At 41.9% G+C, this 20,101-nt stretch overlaps 8 protein-coding genes across 10 annotated transcripts; 2 read left to right on the top strand and 6 right to left on the bottom strand.

Annotated features, from left to right (window-relative positions):
- Nucleotides 1–474: 474 nt before the first annotated feature.
- On the bottom strand, nucleotides 475–2,578 carry LOC6500729 (glutathione S-transferase D7). 2 transcript variants are annotated; one of them, XM_001953767.4, is made up of 4 exons: nucleotides 2,030–2,578; nucleotides 1,137–1,349; nucleotides 932–1,073; nucleotides 475–879 (listed from the first exon to the last, which is right to left on the bottom strand). In XM_001953767.4, the coding sequence occupies exons 2-4, from the start codon at nucleotides 1,337–1,339 to the stop codon at nucleotides 553–555; spliced, it is 672 nt and encodes a 223-aa protein (XP_001953803.1). In that variant the 5' UTR covers nucleotides 1,340–1,349; nucleotides 2,030–2,578; the 3' UTR covers nucleotides 475–552. The 2 variants fall into 2 exon arrangements, with proteins under 2 accessions (XP_001953803.1, XP_032305399.1); XM_032449508.2 differs by lacking the exon at nucleotides 2,030–2,578 and having other exon boundaries at nucleotides 1,137–1,591.
- Nucleotides 2,579–2,968: 390 nt separating this feature from the next.
- On the top strand, nucleotides 2,969–4,181 carry LOC6499839. Its single transcript, XM_001953766.4, has 2 exons — nucleotides 2,969–3,252; nucleotides 3,401–4,181. The coding sequence occupies exons 1-2, from the start codon at nucleotides 3,028–3,030 to the stop codon at nucleotides 4,016–4,018; spliced, it is 843 nt and encodes a 280-aa protein (XP_001953802.1). The 5' UTR covers nucleotides 2,969–3,027; the 3' UTR covers nucleotides 4,019–4,181.
- A 385-nt stretch (nucleotides 4,182–4,566) lies between these two features.
- Nucleotides 4,567–5,531, bottom strand: LOC6500728 (glutathione S-transferase 1). The gene has a single exon (XM_001953765.3). It carries the CDS (start codon nucleotides 5,461–5,463, stop codon nucleotides 4,819–4,821), a length of 645 nt encoding a protein of 214 aa, XP_001953801.1. The 5' UTR covers nucleotides 5,464–5,531; the 3' UTR covers nucleotides 4,567–4,818.
- A 442-nt stretch (nucleotides 5,532–5,973) lies between these two features.
- Nucleotides 5,974–6,768, bottom strand: LOC6500726 (glutathione S-transferase D7). Its single transcript, XM_032449611.2, has one exon. It carries the CDS (start codon nucleotides 6,706–6,708, stop codon nucleotides 6,046–6,048), a length of 663 nt encoding a protein of 220 aa, XP_032305502.1. The 5' UTR covers nucleotides 6,709–6,768; the 3' UTR covers nucleotides 5,974–6,045.
- An 899-nt stretch (nucleotides 6,769–7,667) lies between these two features.
- On the bottom strand, nucleotides 7,668–9,756 carry LOC6500725. The gene is made up of 2 exons (XM_032456409.2): nucleotides 9,085–9,756; nucleotides 7,668–8,524 (listed from the first exon to the last, which is right to left on the bottom strand). Exons 1-2 carry the CDS (start codon nucleotides 9,694–9,696, stop codon nucleotides 7,817–7,819), a joined length of 1,320 nt encoding a protein of 439 aa, XP_032312300.1. The 5' UTR covers nucleotides 9,697–9,756; the 3' UTR covers nucleotides 7,668–7,816.
- Nucleotides 9,757–10,421: 665 nt separating this feature from the next.
- LOC26515040 lies at nucleotides 10,422–12,680 on the bottom strand. The gene is made up of 2 exons (XM_014911886.3): nucleotides 11,725–12,680; nucleotides 10,422–11,308 (listed from the first exon to the last, which is right to left on the bottom strand). The coding sequence occupies exons 1-2, from the start codon at nucleotides 12,382–12,384 to the stop codon at nucleotides 10,475–10,477; spliced, it is 1,494 nt and encodes a 497-aa protein (XP_014767372.2). The 5' UTR covers nucleotides 12,385–12,680; the 3' UTR covers nucleotides 10,422–10,474.
- Nucleotides 12,681–12,828: 148 nt separating this feature from the next.
- On the bottom strand, nucleotides 12,829–18,577 carry LOC6500722 (glutathione S-transferase D2). Of its 2 annotated transcripts, XM_032456406.2 has the most exons (3): nucleotides 17,519–18,052; nucleotide 14,467; nucleotides 12,829–13,536 (listed from the first exon to the last, which is right to left on the bottom strand). In XM_032456406.2, exons 1-3 carry the CDS (start codon nucleotides 18,008–18,010, stop codon nucleotides 12,872–12,874), a joined length of 1,158 nt encoding a protein of 385 aa, XP_032312297.1. In that variant the 5' UTR covers nucleotides 18,011–18,052; the 3' UTR covers nucleotides 12,829–12,871. The 2 variants fall into 2 exon arrangements, with proteins under 2 accessions (XP_032312297.1, XP_001953794.1); XM_001953758.4 differs by lacking the exons at nucleotides 12,829–13,536; nucleotide 14,467 and adding an exon at nucleotides 18,204–18,577 and having other exon boundaries at nucleotides 17,391–18,132.
- On the top strand, nucleotides 15,342–16,673 carry LOC6499840 (glyceraldehyde-3-phosphate dehydrogenase 2). Its single transcript, XM_001953759.4, has one exon. It carries the CDS (start codon nucleotides 15,494–15,496, stop codon nucleotides 16,490–16,492), a length of 999 nt encoding a protein of 332 aa, XP_001953795.1. The 5' UTR covers nucleotides 15,342–15,493; the 3' UTR covers nucleotides 16,493–16,673.
- Nucleotides 18,578–20,101: the final 1,524 nt, after the last annotated feature.

The raw sequence follows: 20,101 nt of genomic DNA, 5'->3' as shown, positions 1-20,101 counted from the left end.
GAAAGGATACCTTGGGGCTGGCTCTGTCCGGCTCTGTTTTCTGTGTGATATAAAAATAGCCCGCTTCTCTCATAAAACTCGGTTCCTTTTGCTTTTTTGTTGTCGTCCCATTAAATTTCAGTTGAGTTTTCCAGGTGCCGCCATCAGCATCCGTTAGTTGGCCTCCTCTATCCCCTCCCCACCCATCGCTGTTGGCCCTCTCGTTGGCCATTTTCAAACACACGTTAATATTGTACATTTGCCTGCAGCCATTTGAGGCAGTGTCCTTTTTTTTGGTGGCGGTATTTTTAAAATGTGTGTCGATTCTTTTTTTGTTCTTTGAGTCGGTTAACAATGAAGCTGTCGGTTCATCTAGATTGTCACACCTACGAGTCCGTCACTCAATTAAGTTAACTGCCAATTGGGATATAAATTGATAGAAACCTGGTAATGGGATTATACTGAAGGTGAAGAAAAAAACATGATTGATTTCCAGACAGAACAATACTTTTATTTAATACAACACTTACAAAATTAATGAGTTTATTTTATAGATATGAGATATTATAGATATTAAGAACCCCCCGTTTGGTTCATCTTGGCCCTAAACATGTCGGCCAACAGAGTAGCCTTGCTGGCGTTCAGCTCCTCGTAATCGAAAGGAGCCATGTGATCCTTGCAGCGTTCCAACCACTGCCGGATATGCTTGTAGGGTCGCAGCTCAAATTCGAAGGCCTCCAGCTGGGAAACTGTCACCATTAGAGTGAGATCCGCGATGGTGAAGTGCTCGGCGGCGGCATATTGTTTTCCTTCCAAAATGGTGTTCAGCCAGCCCACAGCCTCCGTCAACTTGGCACGTTTTCCCTCATCCAATGGAGCTCCAATAAACATGGTAGGGAACTGCAGAACAAAACATAACTCATTGAAATGTGAAATTATCTCAGTTACTCACATAATAGTCCGTAAGTCGCATGTAAAGAGTTCCCAGATCGAACTGCAATCTCTGGTCCACCAGAGCCCTCACCCGTATATCCGTGGGATACAGCTCATCGCTTTTGGCATAGGCAGCCACCAGATACGAAAGTATTGCCCGACTGAAAGGAATTATCAAACCTATATAGATTATAACATATATTTGAAATAGATATAGTGTTTACCTCTCCCAGAGCACCAGACCCTCGTCATTCATGGTTGGGACACAGTGCTGCGGATTCATGGCCACAAAGTTGGGTTTCAGTTGCTCGCCTTCCAGGATATTGACGATTTTCAGCTCAAAGTCCAGGCCCAGCATTTTGGCCAGCAGCAGGATACAGCGGCAGGGCGGACTGGGCGGCAGATAGTACAGCACGGGGGGCGACATCTTCCCGCCTCTAAGCAGCAAACAATAAACGAATTCGGTTACAATTTGCTTTGTCTCGTTCATTGGCCGAAACTGGACTGTTTCGGGCTGGCCGAAATCGAGTTTGACATTTGCAGGCCTTCCTTGTAGGACAAAAAAGTAACAGCGAGCTGGTGGTCAACGCAAAAAATCAATGCATCGATTTTGAACGTCGAAATATGTATTTAATTAATGACAATTGTTTTAGGGCATTTCATGTCCTGGGGCATGTCAGTTGAAGGAATATTACTGGGAATGGTTTCTAAAATATTTGTATAATTTGCTTGGCAATTTTGTTATCGAAATGGAGGTTAAAAAGAAGTAGTATAGTGCCTCACAAAAATTATATACAATATAAGTTATATATAATTTCCTAAATTAAAAATCGCCAGCCTAAAAGTATGCCCAAAACGTCGAAAAGAAAAATATCAGAGTGTAAAATAAATCTGGTCCCAATCAGATAATTCCAATTTGGAAAACTTTTGTATCCTGGGTATGCCTGGCTTCGAATCCTGACTGCCTGCAGCTATCAAGGAACATATCCTGCCATGGTAAACCCATGCAGCGACCCGCACTTAATTGCATTCATTTATTTATTCATAAGGGAAAAAGCACCGGAGGTGTTGGGGTTACACGACACTGGACTGGGCCACCTGGAGACCCACTACTCACACGATCCTGTGCACCAGCTTGTGCTGCACCACGGCCACCGAGTCGATGTCTATGCAGTTCCCCAGTATGCCGTCGAGTGTTGTCCCGTTCACGTTCGTCCTGGCGGCAGCTGGGTATGCGAATGCGAGTCCTGTGGAAGCTGTGGCTGGTGCGTGGCTGTGGATACTTTGCGGCGGATAGAATCTCTCCTGCGGCCTCGAGCTGTCCACGGATGTATCCGTCCGATGTCTAGCCAATTTTCAGAGCATGTTGTCTCGACTCTGTATTGTTGTCCGTGCGCTGTCTTTGGGTCCTGTTTTGTTTTCGTTTAGTTTTCGTAACGAAAACGGTTGCCAGGACGACCGACGTCCTGGTGGGTGTTCACCTGTACGGTCCGCTATAGGGGTAGGGGTGGAGCAGTGGGAGAGGCAGCCGGATGGTGCCGAAAGTCGGTCAAAATGCTCCTGTTCGTGTCTAAAATTATACGACTACATAATTTCCAAGCTATGCTATCCTTTTTACCTTTTTATTGATTGCCAACAGATTTTCCAATTCACTAGTTTTGATAAGAGGTTGTTGGGGGGTTGGGTGGGCGTGTCAGGGATTTTGATTGGCACCTCTCGAAACGCCATCATCCGGGGGCTTGGGGTGTTTATTTTTAAGCATTTTCGACAGCGACGACTTCATCGCGTGCTTGACATTTTCGAGGGACACTCGAAGGACACGGCCGGTTCTTAGGGTAATTAGCCAAAGGCATAAATTATCCAGGTGACAGGTCCCATGCTCGCTCTACCTGCCAGAAAGGTCAGGTCCGATCAGGTAAGGTCGGGTCCTAAGACGTTTATTTGAGGGATTCTGGATAAAGGAATCCTGCCCGGCTGGCAGGGTATTTCCAGGAAAATATGACATAAATCGCAAAATGATCCTGGGAAATCTTCGACGAAGACACTGAATGTCCTTAAAAAGGATGAACCTGCTTGAGGGCCGATCAGTTGACTGTCTAACCTCAAACAAAGAAGATGAAACGGTGTCAGTTTCAAGTGCTTTTGCTCCTGCTCCTGGTGGTCCACGAAGGATTCGCTGTTCCAGCTCTGGACAGTTCCCCCTCAGCTGCCACGCCTAATACCATCGAGGAGTCGGATAAGTTGCCCGAAGGAAGTGGTGAAGCCGCGACCAACGATGCTGCTCTCACCAGTACCAAGGATAAAGTTATCCAAGAACCGGAATCCTCGGAGGCATCCACGGTAAGGCCGGAGAAGACAATAAGGCTAGGAATATGATTTTTGGTTCTTTAAGAACCATGACTATTAACAAAAATTAATTTAGCTTTTAACGAATTAAGAAAAATAGAATAAATTATATTTTCCTTTTTTTTTAATCTGTATTTTGCAGCCTGATAATGTGGCCAGTGGCAGTAGCATCGACCCCACCACTATCTATGCCGGCGGTGTCCTTACGCCGGAGGTGTTCCAGCAGTATCTGACCCAGTACGGCGCCTATCCGCCATTTGTGGGCGCCTACCCGGCCCCCGTAGGCGCTGCAGCTCCTGGCATTTATCCCTACCCGGGTCCCATTGTCGTCCAGACCGGCTACGAGGGATTCCTGGTGCCCGCCAATGCCGTGGGGCAGTCCGATACCACCACCGTGGTGGCATCCGCCGACACTTCTTCCTCTCCCAATCCCCTTTTGGCCTTTGCCTCTAAGTTTCTTCCTTCAATTCTGATGTCCTCGCTCTTCCGCATAGTCGCCGTTGTCCTGTCCACTATTGGAATCATCCTGTTTGGCAGTTCCATCGCCAGTGCCTTGTGCCGAGTAACGCCCATCTGTGATATTCCCGCCCAGGCTGTCAATATCCTGCGAACCGGTGGCGCCCAGGATGTGGGTCGAATGCTGGCCGAAGAAATCACGCCGGAACGAGTGCGACGTGCCAGCGTTTTTGTCCAGAACGCCATCAAGAAGTACCAGCAACTGCAGAAGCTAGTGGACGCATCCGAGGTGTCCACCACCTAGGCGATGGTGAACTGGGATTTAGTTTTAGTGTCGGCTCGTAAACTAAGTGGAATGCAAAACAATACCTTTAATGACGCCATAAAACCGATTTCACTTTTTTCTGTCACAGGGGTAGCTATAATAGTTTGTAAGAAGAATAAAATAAAAAACACTAAACTTAAAATACGATTTTTCATTGCTTTGCTGGATTGAAGAGTTCTTAATGCTAATATCCTAGTTACTTGAACTAATATGACTCACTCATTACAGTTTCAATCAGATAACTTTTGAAACTGCCCTCCAGTAATTATTAAGGCAAGCTGAGTAATGTAAACAATGTGAGCACTTTCCTATGTAATTTGTTCGTGTTCAATGCCACAACACAACACGATTCTTAACTAAACTCGGAACTGCAATTGCTTTAATAGTCGAGCGGTCAACGGCCCAGTCCAGTCTATGGTTCTATTATAGTTCTATTCATATAGAAGTTATAGAACGTAAATCCGGGGAGACCCAAGTACAAGCGTCGCGTGCCGTTTGCAGAGCGAATGCATTTAAAATTCTCAAAGTTACAGATAGATAGATACGGATACAATCCCTAATTTTAATTGAATTTTTAATTAGAGATTACATTTAACCACAGATAGCTTTTTACAACCAGATAATATTATGAAAACCATAAAGCTCTAATGAAAAATGATTGTTCAGATAAGATAATTAGAAAAAAACCAAATCAAACTTATACTCGCTGAATTTCTATATTTTGATAACCATATATGGCATTAATACTTTTTAACAAATAAATATTGCCTTCGATAAGTTCACTCCTTCTGACGCTGCTTCTCAATGTAGTTTTTGATAATGAGCACGCCCTCCCAGTTCTCGTCCCATCCGGGAGTGACCTCCTTGGCGTTCTCATACCACCTGACCACATTGGGAAAGGGGCTGAAATCGTAGTCCACCACCTCAAAGGTGGACACGGATGCCAGGATGGCTATGTCGGCTATGGTGAGAGTGTCGCCGGCCACGTAGTCCTGATCCTCTAGGAAGGTGTTCAGATGCCCGAAGGCGCTGTCGACCTTCTTCATGGCCTCCGGATCGGCCGGTTGGTTATTCTTGAACTGCGGGTAGATCGCCGCCAAGAAACTATCGAACAAGGTTCCCATGTCGAAGAAGAGTCGCTGATTAACCACCGCCTTCTTCTGGGGGTCCTGCGGGTACAGGGAGTCGTCCTGGCCGTACTGCTCCACCAGGTATATCAAAATAGCTCGCGACTCCCAGATGGAGAAGTCGCCGTCCACCAAGGTGGGAATGGTGTGCTGGGGATTAATCTTCAGGAACTCCGGTTTATTTTGCTCGCCCTCCATGGGATTCAGTAGCTTCATGTTGAGATCGATTGCCAAAGCCTTGGCTGTCATCATAACGGAACGGCAGGGAGCCGAGGCCGGAAAGTAGTAGAAGTCCATGGTGATAAGTTCGGCAATAGATGTTACTCACAACTGACCAAAACCGAGTGGATGAAACCGGCTTTTATAAGCAACGACACCGGCAACCGAATTCATATCGATTTCCATATATAGTCAGAGTCACAGAGTGACTTGCAACTTCTATATAGTCCCTGGGTGGGAGCTTTTGTCAAATGGCGAAGGTGCTTAGCTAATGGCCAGATAATGAGCACATTTCTCCGATTGGGGCAAGTGCGCCGAGAGGTCTGGGGTCAGGCCACATAGAGTTCGTTAAAATAAAACGCAGCAATTTTGGATAATTATTACGACAACTACATAGGGTAATAGTTTTATGACTCAGAACTCAAGTTTGATTTATATTTAATGGCTAAGATTAAGAAATTAATTGTACCAGAAAAATAATATTTATTGAATTAAAAGCACATATTAGTTTGCTTTTTATCTTCTTGAATAATAAGCATAAGGAATATTTTAAGCTTATTTCACCCCCCTTTTGTTCAAACAAGATCGTTTAATTTTTAAACAAGTTTTTATTTACAATTAAGAATAATTTAAACATTGAGGGCTTACTACGTTCAGTACTTATTTACTTAGTGCAGCTACTTTCTCATCGAAAAACTTCTTAGCCTCCTCCAAGGACTTCAGATTCTCAGCCCAACCAGGAACCACTTTGGGGGCATTCTTGTACCACCTTTCCACGTTGGGGAATTTGGCCAAGTCGAACGCAATCAATTGGGTGGTGGAGACAGTGGCCAAAAGGACGATATCAGCCACCGTCAGTTCCTTGCCGGCCACGAAGTCCTGACCCTCGAGGAAGGTATTGAGGAACCCAATGGCGGTGTTGAACTTGTCCAGAGCCTCCTGATCGCCAAGCTTTCCGGTACGGAAGAGAGGGAACAGGTATTTGCCCAAAGCGTCGTAGACAGTGCCCATATCGAAGTACAACCGCTGGTTGATCAGAGCCCGCTTCTGGGGATCCTTGGGGTACAGAGAGGAGTCGGGCTTGCCGTACTTCTCCACCAGATAGACGGCGATGGCTCGCGACTCCCAGATGGCAAATCCGTCATCCACCAGGGTGGGAATGGTGTGCTGGGGGTTGATCTTCACGAACTCGGGCTTCAGCTGATCACCCTCCAAGGTGTTGATGAACTTGGAGTTCAGTTCCACGCCCACGGCCTTGGCAATCATCTGGATGGCCCGGCTGGCGGGAGCCATGGGCATGTTGTAGAGATCCAATTGGGGCATGTTGAAGAATTTGGAGTGTGTACCGAAGGGGTCGACAGAGCGAAGCAAACTGATTGTACTCCTACAGGGGCCCTCTATTTATATGGCGAAACTGCTCTCTCATTTTTTACGATAGCGAGAATATGTTTGTCATTGTTAGTAAACAATTTTTATAAATTTCGCGATAGAGGTTTAAGAAAACATAAATAGAGAAACCTCTAGAAGACATACCTTATAGTTGTATGAGTTATACACTCTGCTACACACACTATATAATTATCTATTAATTTATTATTCTTTTACTAACGTTCCATAGTAACTATTCCACAGTTTGTTTAAACTATTCAAATGTGATTAGAAATGTGATTACAATTATTTATTTTGCAGGTTCGGAATAATTTCGTTATTTTTTATAGTTATAAATTATATACTTCACCCGATTAGGGTGAAATCAAAACACTTGTATTTTTCATGATGAAGCATTACAGGTAGAGTTCATATGACAAATCTTATCAGATGTTTGAAAATGACAATCTTATCTTATGTTATCAGTTCTTATACTCAGTTGGCTTAATATATTTGCATTTTTCTTAAATGAATTTTGCGAAAGCATCGTATAAGGTGCCCATGTCGAAATACAGGCGCTGGTTGATCTCAGCACGCTTCTGGGGAAGTCCGCAATAAACCCTGCCGGCAGGCACGAAGAATTTGATATCTATCCACTCAGAAAGGGATGTTGATCAAGAAAATACAGAATATTTTATTGGGTCGGATATGACTGTTTCTTGACTGCGTTGTAAACTTTAGATAAAAAGTATTCTACCCTCCGTAAGGGTATTCTAAAAATAAAAAAGTTGTTAACGCCATAGATTACTTGCAGCAAGTTGGATCAAAACTGTTAACTTTTTCCGAATGTTTGTATTTGCCTGACAGATTTTGGTTTATAATAGAAAACAATACGCATTCATTTAACAAAACGCAGACACATTTAGGCATAAAAAAATTAGCTTTTATTTAACATAATAAATTATTTTGTTGTTAACATTAATTTTTCTTAAAAGAAAATTTTCTTAGAAATCCATGTCGAATGTTGTGCTAAGGTGCATTGACGGCTGACTTAGATCAGTACTTATTTGTTTAGTTCAGCCACTTTCTCATCAAAAAACTTCTTAGCCTCCTCCAAGGTCTTCAGATTCTCAGCCCAACCAGGAACCACGTTGGGGGCATTCTTGTACCACCTTTCCACGTTGGGGAATTTGGCCAAGTCGAACGCAATCACTTGGGTGGCGGAGACGGTGGCCAAAAGGACGATATCAGCCACCGTGAGTTCCTTGCCGGCCACGAAGTCCTGACCCTCGAGGAAGGTGTTAAGGAACTCCATGGAGGTGTTGAACTTGTCCAGAGTCTCCTGATCGCCAAGCTTTCCGGTACGGAAGAGAGGGTAAAGATATTTGCTCAAAGCGTCGTAGGTGCTCATGTCGAAGTACAGCCGCTGGTTGATTAGAGCTCGCTTCTGGGGGTCATTGGGGTACAGGGAGGAGTCGGGCTTGCCATACTTCTCCACCAGATAGACGGCGATGGCTCGAGACTCCCAGATAACAAATCCGTCATCCACCAGGGTGGGAATGGTGTGCTGGGGGTTGATCTTCACGAACTCGGGCTTCAGCTGATCGCCCTCCATGGTGTTGATGAACTTGGAGTTCAGTTTCACGCCTACAGCCTTGGCGATCATCTGGATGGCCCGGCTGGTGGGACCCAAGGGCATGTTGTAGAGATCCAATTGGGGCATGTTGAAGATTTGTAGTGTATACCGACGGGTTCGACAGAGCGAAGCAAACTGATGTACTCCTACAGGGGTCCCCTATTTATATGGCGAAACTGCTCTCTCATTTTCTACGATAGCAAGAATATGTTTGTCATTTTTAGTAAGCAATTTAATAAAGTTCGCCATTGATGAGTTATACACTTTTCTCTACAAACTTTTATTTTAATACTTTTTCATTGTATATTCTCTTAAGTTTGCTCTTAAGTATACAAATAAAAATAAGAAAAGTAATTATTATTTATTTTGCAGATTATATGTATATTATATGGCCCCACCGAGTACTGGTATAGATTATAGCTTTTTAATGTGTCTACTTCATGCTTTCTTGAAATTAAACCAAATCACTTATATTTTTCACGATGAAGCATTACAGGTAAAGTTGAATCTTAACAGGTGTTTGAAAATTACAATCTTATCTTACTGTTATCAGTTCTTATGCTCATTTGGCTTTATATTTTGCATTTCCCTTAAATGATCGTTAAAAGTCTTTAAATAAAATTCTCAATGTTTCTCTTTATTAAAGTTTACACTTTCAAAGTTTCTATCATGTTCGCTTCAAGGAATTTTTTGGCACCTTGAATCTTTTCCAGGTTTTCGCTCCATCCGGGAGTGACCTTCTGCGCATTCTTGTACCACCTCTCCACATTTGGATATTTGCCAAAATCGAAGTTGGGAAGTAATTCTGTGGTAGAGACAGTGGCTAAGATGACGATGTCAGCCACGGTTAGTTCAGAGCCCGCCACGTAATCCTGTCCCTCCAGGAAAGTATTGAGAAGCTCAAAGGCCGTATTGCATTTCTCCAAGGCCTCCTGACTTCCCGGCTTGCCGGTTCGCAAAAGTGGGAAGTAGTATTTTGCGAACGAATCGTAAAGGGTTCCCATGTCGAAGTACAGACGCTGGTTGATCACAGCACGCTTCTGGGGATTGTTGGGGTACAGGGAGGAATCTGGCTCTCCGTACTGCTCCACCAGGTAAGTAACAATGGCCCGCGTCTCCCAGATGACGAATCCATGGTCCACCAGTGTGGGAATGGTGTGCTGGGGGTTGATCTTCACGAATTCTGGATTGAGTTGCTCTCCCGCAAAGGTGTTCAGAAACTTGGAGTTATACTCTACTCCCAAGGCCTTGGCCGTCATCATAATGGCTCGAGTGCTCGGTGAGCCTGGCATATTATATAGATCCATGGCGAAATGTCTTCAATAAACCCTGCCGGCTCGAATAGAAGCCATCGACTAAATTGGCAGTGGCAGAAATTCCGGCTGTTAAGTTCCAAATACTCGTTGGCTTTCTACCTGTCTGATAATTACGGTAGGTGTATGTGTTTATCTCTCTTATAACTCATTCTATTTCGCTTTTAGGTAGTATGTGGTTTGTTGTGATCTAAAAATATGTATATATAATTAACTTTTATACAAAAGATCTCAAAACAAGATAGAAAAGCTAACTTCGGGCTGAGCCAAAATTCGTATACTCTTGCAGTTTAAAGTTTAATGGTATAATCGGGTATGGATCGGATATCGCAATTTTGGGATGTAGCGTCCCGATCCTTATGAAGGTGATGATGATCAAGAAAGAAAATATATATATTGTAGGTTTCATCAAAATTATACTACCCTCTGCAAGGGTATATCAAAAATAATAAAGTGATTTACGCCGTAGAATACTCCCAGCAAGTTGAATAAAAAGTTTTAACTTTTTCCATTTGTTTGTGTTTACCTGACTGATTTTGGTTTATAATAGAGAACAATATTTGTTCATTTAACAAAATGTAGGCATACACATTTAGGCATATTTTCAATTTATAAAGTCTGGAAAGCAATTGTTGTTTGAGTAGATAAAAACAAAGTTTCATATTCCTTTGAATAACATTTTCACACACCCAGTAACCCAGTAATTTCTATAAATCTGATAAAATATTCATTTTTTTTTTATTCAATATAATAAATTATTTTGTTGTTAACATTAATTCTTCTTGAGTTCAGCCTGTATTTCCTGAACACGTTTCTTGAAAGCCTGCAGACCCTCCCAGTTCTCCGTCCAGCCGGGAACTACTTTCTTGGCGTTTTCGTAATACCGGGCGACATTGGAGTATTTGCTGAAGTCTTTGAACTCGATGGCTTCGAAGGTGGACAGAGTGGCCACAATGGCGATGTCCGCCACTGTTACGTGGTCCCCGGCCACGTAATCCTGGCCCTCGAGGAAGGTGTTAAGGAACTCAAAGGCGGTTCCGATCTTTTGGTAATCTTCCTCAGATCCGGGAGTACCGGTGCGTATCAGGGGGTAGTAGTACTTGGAGAATGCGGCGTACAGAGTACCCATATCGAAGTACAATCGCTGGTTCACCAGTGCCTGCTTCTTGGGATCCTTGGGGAAGAGGGAGTCGTCCTTGCCGTACTTCTCCACCAAATAAACGGCGATGGCGCGGGACTCCCAGATAGAGAATCCGTTGTCCACCAGCGTGGGAATGGTGTGCTGGGGATTAAGCTTCACGAACTCTGGCTTCAGCTGTTCACCTTCCCGCAGGTTCAGGATAATCTTGTTCAGCTCCACGCCCACAGCCTTGGCGGTCATGAGAACGGTGCGGCATCCGCTGCTTCCGGGACTGTAGTAGAAATCCATGTTGAATGTTGTGTGCCGGTGGATCGTAAACTGAGGTGATGAAAGTGGGCGTCCCTTATATATAGCATTGAGATTGTGAAATAATAAAAATTGCTGGTCATGGCTGGCATGTTCTCTTCTATTTTTCGGGCTGGAATTGATTTCGTTTCGCGTTGACGACTTTTTATCAGGATTGAGTTAATGATAGTACAATTGGGAAAGGCCTACAACGATAAGAGTGTTTGGGCCCAAACATGCCATACCCTCGCTATGCGTCATGGAAAGAGGTAAATTTTGTTATTATTTTATTTTTATTTGAATATCATTATAAAATAAAATGTGAAAATGGTGAGAATTCTTTAAATTAGTATTATTATATATTGTTAAAATTTAATCACGGTTGTTTACCAAAAACAATTAGTTTTGTTATTTTTTTTTTTTAATATATATTGGAAGATGATTACCTCTTATCTGTAAGAGCAGTCATCATGATTCTTTAAAATCTCCGAAGCATTTCAACAATATACTGATACTGTGATTCATCCAATCTTTGAAAATAATGTACAAACATTGATCAACCTGAGTTCAGAATTCAGAGAGAATACACAATTTTATAAACCGTATTTCTTTTTGAACTCATCCAGGCCTCCTTGAATAAGTTTTTTGAAACTTTGCACGCCTTCCCAGTTTTCCTCCCAACCGGGCACTACTTTCTTGCAGTTTTCGTACCACCTGGTTACGTTTGAGTATTTTTTGAAATCAAAGTCGACGGACTCATAGGTGGAAACTGTGGCCACTAAGGCGATATCCGCAATGGTGAGTTGGTCCCCAGCCACGTAGTCCTGGCCTTCGAGGAAGGTGTCCAGCAACTTAAAGGCGTCTTGAATCTTCGCGTAGTCGTCGAGAGTTCCGGGCTTTGTTGGTCGAAAAATGGAATAGTAGAACTTGGAGAAAGCGGAGTACAGTGTACCCATATCGAAGTACAAGCGCTGGTTGACGACGGCTCGTTTTTGGGGATCCTTGGGGTAGAGGGAATCGTTCTTTCCGTACTTCTCCACCAGGTAAATGGCGATGGGACGCGACTCCCAGAGCACAAATCCATTGTCCACAATGGTGGGAATGGTGTGCTGGGGATTGAGCTTCACGAACTCCGGATTGAGAGTATCACCCTTTCCTACGCTCAGATACTTTTTGTTCAGCTCCACGCCCACTGCCTTCGCGGTCATGATCACCGCCCGGCAAACGCTACTGCCAGGGCTGTAGTAGAAATCCATATCGTATATTGTTCGTTCTCTTGGAGGAACTTGTTTACTGAATCGCTCACCCAGGGGCTCTTGTTTATATGGCGTTGTTTGTTAGAAAAATCTCACGAACTTGTGGCGGGTAGAGTAGTAGTAGTTCTCTCATATTTCTTGTGATAAGTGATGTCGGTCAATTGCGCTAAATAAAAGTCGACAAATACCTTAGTAACTGGTACTATCGCTATTAACAGCAGAAACACGTTGTATAGATTAAACCGTTTTTAAAGTTTAACTGTTATCAATTCTCTCTTTAAAATATTTGCCTTCCCATCCTCGAAAAAAACGAAGAATATATACTCTTGCAGATTTCTATTCCACAAAAATTGAATATGATCCACAGCGATCCGATCCTTGAGCGAAATATCCTAAAAGGATTGAAAATTAATTCATATAATTCTGAATTAAAATCCAAGACCATAGTTTGTATTATTTAATTTTTATTTACACAAAAAAAGATCACTTATTTTAGTCTGGCAACGACATTTTCGGCCACCAACTGAGCTCCTTCCCAGTTCTCCGCGAATCCGGGGACCACGTTCTTGGCGTTGTTGTACCACTTGTCCACATTGGGGAACTTGGTGAGCTCAAATCCCATAGCGACCAAGGTGGAGACGCTGGCCAGGATCGAAATGTCGGCAATGGTCAGTTTGTCGCCTGCCACATAGTCGTGGCCCTCCAGGAAGGTGTTCAGGAATCCAAAGACGTTTTCCAAGCCCTTGAAGTCCTCCTCGGAACCATATTTACCCGTTGAGAACGCTATGAAGTAGTATTTGAACATGGCGTTATAAATGCCCATGTCGAAGTAGAGACGCTGGTTGACGACGGCCCGTTTTTGAGGATCCTTGGGGTAGAGAGAGTCATCCTTTCCGTACTTCTCCACCAGGTATGCGGTAATGGCACGAGATTCCCAGAGGACGAATCCATCGTCCACAATGGTGGGTATGATGTGTTGGGGATTAACCTTTATGAAATCCGGATTCATCTGCTCACCCTTGAGGGTGTTCACCACCTTTTTGTTCAACTTGATGCCCAGTGTTTCGGCCACCATGATAACTGCCCGGCAAGCAGCTACAGCGCTATAATAATAAAAGTCCATGTTTGACGGGATTCGCGTTTTTACAGAGACTACCAATTATTCCACCCATGCTCGGGCTTATATAGCATAGTTAAGTAGGAAATTTATTTCTTCTCTTACTTTATTTTCTCTCAGTTTTGTTCAATTTTATATGTATGTCTGGGGTAATGTTTGTATTTGTGAGAGCGTTCTACACAATCAACTTAAATTTGATCTCATCGCCAATTTTTCCGCTGAAGGCGGCTGGTGCGGATTGATTTTAATTTCTATTAAGTCTAAAATTTGATACTTTACTTCAGAAAAAACTCAGTAGTAACTTCAGTAAAAAAAAAGCGTATATAAGCTTAACAGCCATTTCGATAGTAATGAGTTATCACATATTTTTTTCCTTTTTTTTAAAACTTAGAACATATGGTATCCTAAAAAAAATGTAAATTGAAAAATTCTTAAAAAATATGTAGTTTTAGAATAGAAACCTATAACCATTAACCAGACATTTTGCACAAAAATGTTTTTGAATTGAGAAAAAATTCATGTTAAAACGGAAAGTTTCAAAATATCTTTAAAAATGGATGGTTTGAAACCAATATATTTGGATGTTCAAGTAGGTGCCGAAATAGTAAAATTTTCTTGAAATTGTCATCTAAAATGGTGTGCAAATGTTATTTTGGAGAATGAGAGATTAAATACTCAATAATAGAGTTTGGCCTGTTTTAATTTAAATTTTATTTTTGTGTGTAGTTTAGAAAAAAGATTGTGACGTAAATGAACTGTTTTAAAAATATTCTAATTTGATAAGAAGTTCCAAATGAAAGTCCAAGATGAGGGGCTGGTCCACTTAATCGTTCGATCTTGAATATTAGTTTAGTAAACATCTAGTTGAGCTGAATATTTAATATTTTCTCTATATGAGATTCGTAAATTTGTACATAAATATGTGTATTTGAATGAATAACCATGCTATGAATGTATGTATGTACGCTAGGCTTAGGGTAGTCCAAAGGCTATGTAACATTTTGCTTCCTTTCCTTTTCTCTTCCTTGCTCCTAACCCCAGGTCACCAATTCACTTACATTTGACCCCTAAAAAGCACGCCGTGTCAAAAACCCCATACCCTCGAAACTTGTGACGTATTTTTAACATATTTGGTAAATGTGCAAGTTTAGAATGAAATGGAAAAAGTGTTTAGCCGATTTCGTTTTACACCGGCATATTACCTCACATTTTCTTATTTTTTTCATGACATACTATAAAGTTATGCAAGCACTTTCGTTGCATTTCGTTTACATATAAATAGAAAGCTCCTGGACTGACTAATAAGAGACTAATCTAAACTGGGAGGGCACTTGGTATTTGGTCTATGGTCTAATGCATTTTTATCTTATCTATTTATATATTATAGAAATTCCTAGAAGTAATAATAATAAAACAATTACAATTTTGGTGAACATATGTACATATGTATGTATTTTGAGTTTTTATTTCATGAGAGAGAGTACGAGTTGTGAGAGAGAGAGTAAGGGAGAGAGTAATTAATTAAGTTTAACCTTTCAGAGGCTCATAATTTTTTTCTACAAAGTCTACTATTTGTTTAGAGCTTATTGGCAGCTTAAACTTTGAGTTTGTTTTTAGTATTATTTTTCAAAGAAAAAACAATAAATTTGTCTTAAAAATAAATATCAATTTTATAATAAACTAAACCTGGCATATAGAAATATATAGCTTCAATAATGTCATCCAATATTCGAGCACAGTGAGCCAACTAAGGGTTAAGCACACGCGCACCGTAAAAAGCTTAAGCTTTCACAGTGATGAGAGAAAAAGAGCTTTTTTTCTATGGCTGTGCTGCCTTTGGCAAAGATGACATTCAACTGACCTTGAAAATTTTCTCGTATAAGCGAAAGTGCTCAACGTCTCATTGTGACCACAGTCGGTTCTCAGCAAGCGAAAGGAGCGGAAGTTAAATTTGCAACTGCAAAAGAAAATTAACTTATTTTAACAATAACCATGTCGAAGATCGGAATTAACGGATTTGGCCGCATCGGCCGTCTGGTTCTGCGTGCCGCCATCGATAAGGGCGCCAACGTGGTGGCCGTCAACGATCCCTTCATCGATGTCAACTACATGGTCTACCTGTTCAAATTCGACTCCACCCATGGACGTTTCAAGGGCACCGTCGCCGCTGAGGGCGGCTTCCTGGTCGTCAACGGCCAGAAGATCACCGTTTTCAGCGAACGCGACCCTGCTAACATCAACTGGGCCAGCGCTGGCGCTGAGTACGTTGTTGAGTCGACTGGTGTCTTCACCACCACCGAGAAGGCCTCCACCCACTTGAAGGGCGGTGCCAAGAAGGTGGTCATCTCGGCCCCCTCGGCCGATGCTCCCATGTTCGTCTGCGGTGTCAACCTGGATGCCTACAGCCCGGACATGAAGGTGGTCTCCAACGCCTCCTGCACCACCAACTGCCTGGCTCCCCTCGCCAAGGTCATCAACGATAACTTCGAGATCGTTGAGGGTCTGATGACCACCGTGCACGCCACCACTGCCACCCAGAAGACCGTCGATGGACCTTCCGGCAAGCTGTGGCGCGATGGACGTGGCGCTGCCCAGAACATCATCCCGGCATCCACCGGTGCCGCCAAGGCCGTCGGCAAGGTCATCCCTGCCCTCAACGGCAAGCTGACTGGCATGGCCTTCCGTGTGCCCACCCCCAACGTGTCCGTTGTGGATCTGACCGTGCGCCTGGGCAAGGGTGCCAGCTACGATGAAATTAAGGCTAAGGTTCAGGAGGCTGCCAACGGACCCCTGAAGGGTATTCTTGGCTACACCGATGAGGAGGTCGTCTCCACCGACTTCCTCAGCGACACCCATTCGTCGGTGTTCGATGCCAAGGCTGGCATTTCGCTGAACGACAAGTTCGTCAAGCTCATCTCCTGGTACGACAACGAGTTCGGTTACTCCAACCGCGTCATCGATCTGATCAAGTACATGCAGAGCAAGGACTAAATATCTATAGCATCTCGGTACTAAAATCGTTAAATCGGCAACTGTGCGTCGACTAGAATAGCTGAGACGGCCCACGCAGCGAAATTGGAAAATTTAAATACATACCACACCATACATGAATATGTTTATTGTTATATAATAAAGTATCACTTTGCGTGTATTTGTTCAAAATTGCCGAAAATGTAAGCATTTTATTGTAGTAATAGAATAAAGTTTATTACGGCTTGCTTAATTTAAATAAATTATTAAAGGTAAGATGAATGACTTTTATTTCTTGAAAATGAAAAAATTAGCAGTGGAACTATAGGTTTGTTCTTTTGAATATAAATTTTGTAGTTTAAAAATGGATAGTACTTGGAAGAAATACAATAGGGATAATAAAATCTTCAGATAAGGATAGCCTTCTATAATCTAAGCCCGCAGGAGTATTGGAACAGAAGGCCACAAAAATATTATTAGTGTTTGATAATCCTGACCTTTTGACTTTGGATTCCCATTAGGGTGAGGAACTATCTGTCACGATATCCTAATGTCTACTCAGAACTGACTGAACTGGTCGATAAAACCCCAAAAACATTCCACGGGTGTGACTAGAAAACTGCGTTTTATTTATCAAAGACATGATTCATGTTAGTTTTGATGCAATTTAAAAATCGAATAATTTAATTGCTGGGAATTTTTTATAAACTCCAGATAAGATTTAAAAATTAGCAGACCTCTTTAATAAATATCACCTCTTTAATCTTTCAATAAATAACTTTATCGAACATGAGATTGATTTCATTATACCACTTGAGATTCACGTGAATATGAACCAAGATTTAGTCTAGACAAGACGGAATGGTGTGATTTTAATTGTGAGTTATTTGATTATTGCTACCCATTTAAAATTTTGTGATTTATGAAATACTTAAAATATTTATTATTTATTTTTAATTTACAAGAACAAGCGAAAAGGATAATACTGTCTTTGGTCGATTAGTTCTTAGCTTCTTTGGCTAAAATGCTCTGGAAGTAGGCCTTCACTTCCAGGAGACTCTCCCAGCTCTCATCCCAGCCAGGAGTGACTTTCTTGGCATTCTGGTACCATCTGTTCACGTTGGGGTACTTGCTGATGTCGAACTCAACGATGTCGAAGGTGGAGACGGAGGAGAGGATGGCGAAATCTGCCACAGTGAGGTGGTCGCCCGCTACATAGTCCTGGCCCTCGAGGAAGGTGTTGAGGAACCCAAAGGTAGTTTCGATGCGCTTTAAGTCGTCATCGGATCCCGGTTTGCCGGTTAGGATAATGGGATAGTAATATTTGGAGAAGGAGTCCGCCAGGCTTCCCAGGTCAAAGTACAAGCGTTGGTTGACCACCGCCTGCTTCTGAGGGTCCTTCGGGTAGAGGGAGTCGTCCTTGCCGTACTTCTCTACCAAATAAATGGCGATGGCCCGGGACTCCCAGACGGAGAATCCGTTGTCCACCAGCGTGGGAATGGTGTGCTGGGGATTGATCTTTAGGAACTCAGGTGTCATCTGCTCTCCCGCCTTCACGTCATATATGATTCATTTGAGGACTACTATTATTTGTAGATTATATTCCTATCTGCGATGCACCGAGCCCATACTTATGAATCAGGGAAAATTTTCGAGTGAACCTGCCATAAAGTCAAAAGATAATGTTTTTAAAAGAGATAGGCGTTTAACACAGGGTCAGTGATTTATTTACATATGTTTGTTTATGTATTGATCTATTTTAGATTTCCTTTTTTTGGTTTTTATCCTAAATTGATTCCTTTTATTAGTCATTATCAGAGATACCGTGTTTTTCATTCCATTCAGATTAGAATTATCTACAAGCTTAATTTCAATGATAAAATTTATTGAATACTTGACACAATTGAGTCCAAATAAATAGGTATGAGTTCGAAGAATATTTTAATATATTTCAATTTGATTCAAATTTTTTTATATTTTTTTCAATAGCTTTTTTTAGATGTTATATTTTATATATGTATTCATTTCGCTAAAAGTATTTATGGCACTTTTTTCAATTCCATCTGAAGCTCAAAGCGCAGCTGTACTGAATAATTATTTTTGCCAGCCGGCGAGATAAATCCAGTATAAAAATCAAGTATATATACCTATGTATATATATAGACAAGAGATTGGCATATTTCTCTTAGACCCATCAAAGTGTTTCTCTCTTTATTTGAACAAAAGTATCTCTTTGAGTCGGGGACTCTTTGGGTAGTTTTATTTTTATACCCTTACAGAAGGTATTTTTATTTTTCAATACTATATGGTTGATTCAAAAAATAGTAAATTGTTGATGGAACAAGCCTACGTTTGCTTAAGATTTTATTTTACAAAAAACTGGCATACAACTCATAGGGAGTGTACGCTTCGCCTTAGCCCGAAGCTTGCCTGCCTTACCTGTTGTCTTTCCCCTATTGTTAATGGTTTGTGACGCATACCTGGCCAATGCCGTCTAACTGGTTCTCTTGCAGATCAAGAGTGGACCAAACAGAGTGTCTGTGACCTTTCTCTACATATTTCGGCCCGGCTTTTTAGTGAATTAAACCAACCAGTTTATTGGCGAACACCTTTTTGTTTACGATCATATTTCCCATGATTCAGTGGATTTCAACATTATGTACAAATGAGTAACTTCTGAGTCTTGGGGGGCTTGGGGATTTACGTGTTTTGACTTCATAAGTTATAATGTAGACTGTTCTGGACTTTAAGAGAACAATTTCACTGACGTGTCGGCCCCGCCGAATATGCTCTTTCATGATACATTTTCATTTTCACTTGTTATTGTACTTTTTGCTGGGTCATGCTGATAGTTGCTATTCCCAATTTGTGAGCTGATAAATGGAAATGTTTTGAAATAACAGACACTCCCAGCAAAGTGTTCCCTCGGAACGTTCGAGACTCGTCTTGGAAACAAACAATAATTGCTCACGTTCTCCCCTTAAAAACTTGGCTTGAATGGGCTTTCTAAGCAATATGGCCATAACAATCGTTTCTTACAGGCCAAGGTCAGCCAAACATGTTTCAATCGATTTGTTACTAAGGCCATTACAATAATTACAAGATTATTAACAAGTGGTGGGTCAGTAATTCGATGTTTGCATGTCCCTTCGACGCTAGAAACTCTTCCAATAATTGAAAAATATGTATATCGATGTATCCTGCTTAGGCCTAACTCTGAGTCGCAACTTCCTAATTTTTGGCTTAATTTTAAAGCCCTAATTTTTTCCGTTGTTATTCATGTGGGCTGATTTGTAAGTACATTTCCATATCGTTGCCAACTGGTGTGTTTCCTTTCCCTGATATGAGCCCCCTGATATGAATGTTTGCCGGCCGGCTTTCTACACCGCTTGCTGTTTATTTTTCATATATTTTTTAAGCATTTGCACGATAAACCCGTTTATTTTTAAGCGCAATTTGCTCTGGCACAGATGTTCATTAAAACACACAAAAAATGTGTATACAAGCTTTTCAATTTGAATAGCAAGGGGGCTGAAAATAACGAACCAAAGAGAGGAAAAAGAGCAATGTTCCGATTGAAAGATCATTAGAAAGTAGGATTTTTATTACTCCGAAGGGGTTCATAAAAGC

The sequence above is a fragment of the Drosophila ananassae genome, chromosome 2L (genome assembly GCF_017639315.1).
Source record: "Drosophila ananassae strain 14024-0371.13 chromosome 2L, ASM1763931v2, whole genome shotgun sequence".
Classification (NCBI taxonomy): Eukaryota; Metazoa; Arthropoda; class Insecta; order Diptera; family Drosophilidae; genus Drosophila; species Drosophila ananassae.
This window is presented reverse-complemented; position numbering and strand designations above follow the sequence as displayed.